The 6,000-nt window shown below is 38.4% G+C and overlaps 1 protein-coding gene across 4 annotated transcripts in view; it reads left to right on the forward strand.

Moving 5' to 3' along the window:
* Positions 1–5,643, forward strand: part of MRE11 (MRE11 homolog, double strand break repair nuclease) — a 78,754-nt gene extending 73,111 nt beyond the window's left edge. For all 4 annotated transcript variants that reach the window (XM_059186263.1, XM_059186267.1, XM_059186282.1 and 1 more), the window contains one exon: positions 2,515–5,643. In XM_059186263.1, the coding sequence (XP_059042246.1) occupies positions 2,515–2,571 (57 nt within the window). In that variant the 3' untranslated portion in view covers positions 2,572–5,643. The remainder of the gene's footprint in view (positions 1–2,514) is intronic.
* Positions 5,644–6,000: the final 357 nt, after the last annotated feature.

Genomic DNA, 6,000 nt, shown 5'->3' on the forward strand with positions numbered 1-6,000 from the left:
ATCCCAGGACCCTGAGATCATGACCTGAGCCAAAGGCAGCGGCTTAACCCACTGAGCCACCCAGGCGTCCCTTGACTTTTTTTTTTAATTTTTGAAAGATTTTATTTATTTGAGAGAGAGTGTGCAGGCACAGGGGAGGGGCACGGGAAGAGGGAGAAGCAGACTCCTGGCTGAGCAGGGAGCCGCACCTTGGACCCTGAGATCATGACCAGGCAGAAGCCAGACACCTAACTGACTTGAGCCACCAAGGCACCCCATTTCTTTATTTTTATTTAAAAAGTTTTTTTAATTGTGGTACGAACATACAGGGTATAACTTGGCATCTTGGGGTGCCTGGGTTGCTCAGTCAGTTAAGCATCTGCCTTTGGTTCAGGTCATGATCCCAGGGTCTTTGGATTGAGCCCCATATTGGACTCTTTGCTCCACGGGGAGGCTGCTTCTCCCTTCTTCCTCTCCCTCTGCTCCTGCTCCTGCATGTTCTTTCTCTCGTACTCTCACACTGTCTCTCAAATAAATAAAAACTTTTTTAAAAAAGATTTCTTTCTTTCTTTCTTTGACAGAGATCACAAGTAGGCAGAGAGGCAGGTGGGGAGGGGGGTGGTGAGGGAGGGGGAGCAGGCTCCCTGCTGAGCAGAGAGCCTGAGGTGGTGCTCAAACCCAGGGCCCTAAGACAATGACCTGAGCTGAAGGCAGAGGCTTATTAACCCACTGAGTCACCCAGGCACCCCAAAATAAAATCTTTAAAAAAAAAATTTTAAAAACTTGCCATCTTAAACATTTTTCAGTGTGCAGTGCACTAGTGTGAAGTATATTCATTTTGTAGTGCAGTGGATCTCCAGAATTTTTTCATCTGGAATTAAAAATCACCCACCGAGCAACTCCTCATTTCCCTTTCCTCACAGCCTCAGTAATCACCATTCTACTTTTCGTTTCTATGAATTGGACTGCTTTAGATACATGCTATAAGTGGAGTCACAGTGTTTATCTTTTGGTGACTGACTTATGTCACTTGGCGTGCCCTGCAGGTTCATCCCTGCTGTAGCCCTTGACTCACACCTTTCGTTTTGAGCTTCCCCTCTTGCTGTCATGTTCCTGTATCCCAGCTGGGGTTTTGAACCAGCTTGAGGAGAGGACTCACCAGCAGTTCAGGCTGCCGAGAACAATGGCAGCATGAGCTCAAGCTCCCTGTGAAATAGTACCATGTTGCCTCCAGGAGGGAAGCAAGCAGTTGTGGTCATTTGTTCATTCCAATCATGTAGATAGACATGTTAAATGTTAGAGATTTGGATGTAGTTCATGTTAACTGCAAAGAAAAGCAATTAGCAGGTTATTATGCCTCAAGTTGGATTTATCTCTGATTTTTAATAAGTTATGCCTTTGTTAATAGCAGAAAATGAATCAGTTATGTGAGTCAATTTGTATTTTTCAAGGCATTCATTTCTCACTAGAGATAGGTAACGTAGGTAACAAAGGGTAGCTAACTTAGCTTAATACCAAATAATTATCCCTTTTTATTAATGTCTTAAAAGAAACAAATCAGGGGCACCTGGGTTGCTCAGTCAGTTAAACATCAGCCTTTGGCGATCCCAGGGTTCTGAATTGGGTTCTATACTGGGCTCCCTGCTCAGCCAGGAGTCTGCTTCTCCCTCTCCCTCTGCCACTTCCACCTGCTCGTGCTCTCTTGCTCTCTCTCCCTCTCTTAATTAATTTAAAAAGAAAGAAAATTTACAGGCAAATTTGCTTTCTCCTGGATATTTAGCTAGAGAAGACCTCAGAATCAATTTTAAATTATCCTCATCAAATTTTATAATTTGGACTTATCTGAGGTTTGTTAGTTTTCCTGCTCTTACCGTGCATATAATCTTTGGTCTCATTCCAGGATGAGAACTCTTCCATACTGCTGTTTTTTCCAGAAAGATACTTTAAAGATTGATTTGCTGGGTGTCTTTTTGAAGCAGTCTAAGAGTAGCTGTCTACTGCTGGCATGAAATGGGTAACAGGAAATAAAAATTATAGCTATTTCTGAGTTAGGTCCTGTGCCTTCGTATTTGGCCAGGGGGGTGAGTTTCCAGAATATTAGGTAACATCAGTAATAAAATGTAATTGGGAAAAAAACTTCCAAAAAGCAAACAGAAATGACTTGAAGAGTATTAACTTTCCTGGCTTACCCATACTTTATTTGCCTTTTTTAAGGTTAATAATTGAGAGAAATGTATATGGTATATATTGTAGGGATACATACACACACACCCACCTATATCAGGATCAGTTATTTTCAGTGCTTGCTAAGAATTTAACTGACTTACTTCCATGGTGAAAGAGCTACCAGGGAAGGGAGGAAAAGATAAATGAACAGACGGTTCATATCCATAAATCAAAGAGAACAATGAAAGGCACCTCACGTGAAAGGACGAAATGGCTTTTATTGGTATTGTTGTTTACCTGTGAGCATGTCTGTCCTGTCTGGGTGAAGCATGGAACAGTCACTCATGTAACATTTGTGTGTCATTTCAGGATGACGATGATGATCCTTTTATGAACATGAGTTCTTTAAGAAGAAACAGAAGATAATGTATTTAATATAACTTTGAAGTTTTCAAGGTTCAGGAAAAATCAAAATGTTGCAAGCTGAGAGTTTACGGTTGAAGATTTTTAAAGTACTGCTGTTAACTAAAGAATTTGAAAAAGATGTACTTAACAGGGAAATTTCATGTATAACAATTTATGTTTTGGGGTATCATTTCCTGAACATGACTCCTTTAATTGAGATGCTTCCCAGCTCAAGAACGTACAGAATAAGATTGGTTCTCCTTATTTTTTAAATCTAGTTGTTAACATTACCTGGGGCTGCTCTATAAATCAGAATGTTATTTTCCTCACATGTGTTAGTGTACGTCTTACTGAATGGGGGTTTTGCTTAAATACCATTCTTGAGAGTAAGGATTAAAAGAAATCTATCACTATATGTTTCTGCTTCATGATCAAAGACTATTAGTATTTTAATGTAGTTACATTTAGCCAAAGTTGAGGAAAAGAGCTTATAAAATTTAACCCCTTTATAATTTTAATAAATTCTAGAGATTCTGGATTTCCTCAAGGTCAAGCAATCTTTTTGAAACTGTGCCTGAGCTCACTGTTCATTACTATATATTCTTCTTTTTCTAAAGCTTGTGATAGTGTCAGACACTGAGACTTTGAATGTTAGAGGTACCTTATGTTTTGAAAAATTAGATATATTTGTATTTAAAAAATAGAAAAATCTCAAAATTAAGTTTTTGATTTTAGTTGTAGCAAATATTTTTAAAAGATTGGGTTCTATTAGTCCTTTTCTTCATTCTTCATGGTTCTCTCTTCCCTTATTCTGGAGCTCTCATCTATTTCTACAAGGAAAAGTGTTAAAAAAAAAAAAAACTTATTCTAACTGTATTATTTCAAAAATATTGAAGAACTTTTTTAGATAGAGTGGTCAATTGAGCATTATATTAGATGGAAGTACTGAACTATAACTTCTGTGGACTATTAATGCCAAAATTTTATATTAATAATATTTTATCTTAGCATCAGACATGGCCAGTTCCAGACATTTTAGTGAAGCAGCCTTGTTAAGGCCACATTTTCTCCCATCCAAGTACTGGCCAACCCCAACTCTGCTTAGCTTCCATGATCAGGCACATTCAGGGGGTATGGCCGTGGGCAAGCTTGTATTTCTTTACTTGTGTTGCAGGGGGTGGGGGAGGCAATAACGATTTGACCTTTTCAGATTTAAGCTCAATAATTCCATCTCCATCTTAAAACTGTGAAAACACCCCCTGGAGTATTTCTTGTTTTGCATCTCTGATGTAGCTGTATTTAAAGACTTCTAGGGAAGTCACAGATCTCGGTGGTACAACAGTCTGACATTTCTTCACTTATATATAGAATTAAACACTCGACTGAGCAATATTCATGATTACTGGCATGGTCACACCTGAACTATGTCAAATTATAAAAGAAAATTTGCAAAGTGGCTTTCTCCATATTATAGCCCTTTGACATGGCTTCAGTCAGAACTGGGATATAACATTCTGTGGGATGAACTGGGATAAAAAATCTGTTTTAAATATTTTTTAAAAATATATTCTGTATCAACTTGAGCATAAAGATTAGGTGAGCCGACAGCATTAACCCAGCGAAAAGCATTATCCTGTGAAATATTGTCAGGACCATGTCACGACATCTTGACTATTCCCAGCATCAGTGAAGCCGGGAATGAGAGTTGCTTCCTGTGTAGAATGGAAGCTGGTTTGGATGGTGGCGTCCAGGCAATGTAGGCCCCATGTGGGGCAGGGTCAGCTGATGACTCTTCTCTCCTGCCACCAAGATGTGCCCATGTGGGGATCATCGCGAAGGACACAGTCACAAAAGCATGCTGACAGCTTATGAAAAAAGAAGACTTTTTCTCCAAAAATTGCTCCATGGTATGACAAAGGTACTAAATGTCATGCCGATAGCTCCCAGGAAAGGTGATTCCATGGCAGTTAGAGAAGTGAAAATCTCAGTGAATCCAAGTCACTTTAACAGCTTGTATCGCGTATGGTAAAATGTGAGAGAAAATCCTTTGATTGAATATTGTTAACATAGTTAAATATGCCATATAGCCTTGCTATTCTCTATCAAGGCCATAAAATCTAAGGTCTTTTGGTTTTCAGAGATGTTAGTATAGGTGTGTAGAGGTGATTCCAACCTGCAGTTGCTTTCTGGAGGCCGAGAGAGCAGTGCTAAAAACGTTCTGAGGGGAAAGATCTTCCATCATTTACCAAAGAATAGACCTCTTTCTGGTGTTTTGTTCCTGTTGTAAAAATAGAGCAGCACGTTTACAAGGTTAAGAATGCACTGTAGTTCTAGGAAATTCTAGGAAGTATGACTGGTGCTTAGAAAGTTCAAGCATGTAGGCATGGGACTTAATTCGGGTACATAGAAACCATTTCTTCCCTGTAAGCCTTTAAAATTACAGAGTACAAAAACAGAAAAGTCATGTGGCTTAATAAGGAATTATAAAGTGAGTACTCATAACATTTCTATGCCGGTCAAGAAATAGACCATCACTTGTGCCCCGGAAGCCCACTGAGTGTTCTGACGTCTCCTCCCGCTAACCAGTCCTGACTTCTGTCATTGAGAAGCTCTTCTTTTTGCCACAAGGTGGTGCTTCCGCCATTGGATGGCAGATAGGATGATGCAACAGCAAATCTGAAAGGAAGTATAGTTTTGCAGTAAATTTGGAATCTATGCAATAATACTAAGCCTATGCAGTAATACCAAATTAGCCTTCTAATCTTAGATGTAAATTGCTTTACATATTTCACCTGGCTCTGCCTGTGACTGAGGAAGTTGCCAGTTCGATAAATTTTACAAATACCGGTTCAAGAAGAAACCGTTTTATGTTTTAATAAACAAAGAGAAAAACCCTTTATTAGAAAAAATAAAGACTTGCATTGTAAAATTTGTCTTTTGAAACGTACTATATTTAAAAATAACTTTCCCCCAATGTAATCTGACTTTTTAAATCTATCATGCATTTAATTCATGGTGTTCTGTAGCTTTTTTAAGGCTTATTTCCATTAAAATTATTGTAAAAGTTTTGTAGAATAAAGGTTTGTGTTTTAAGTCCGAAGAACTTCCATATTCTTGAATGAAAAATGTCTGCATCTTGTTACTTGCTTATCCCTTTTAATACTTTTTTTTAACTCATTGTTTATTAGCTAGGTCTGAAGACACTAGAATGTTAGTTTGAGCTCTGTAAAGCCAGTTAACATAGCTTGCTATTGCCGGCACATTTGTGTATCTTGACTGTGACTATTCACTAGAGCTGGTTTTAGCTGTTTTTAAATTATAAAGGCAGTGAATATTCTTTAAAATTCAAACAGAGCATATATTAAAAATATGTATATTTCCCTGTGATCCTCTCCAGACTTAACTCCCAACAATTGGGTACACATTTCTCCGATTACTTTAGCATGATCA

This window comes from Mustela lutreola, chromosome 1, assembly GCF_030435805.1.
Source record: "Mustela lutreola isolate mMusLut2 chromosome 1, mMusLut2.pri, whole genome shotgun sequence".
Taxonomy (NCBI): domain Eukaryota; kingdom Metazoa; phylum Chordata; class Mammalia; order Carnivora; family Mustelidae; genus Mustela; species Mustela lutreola.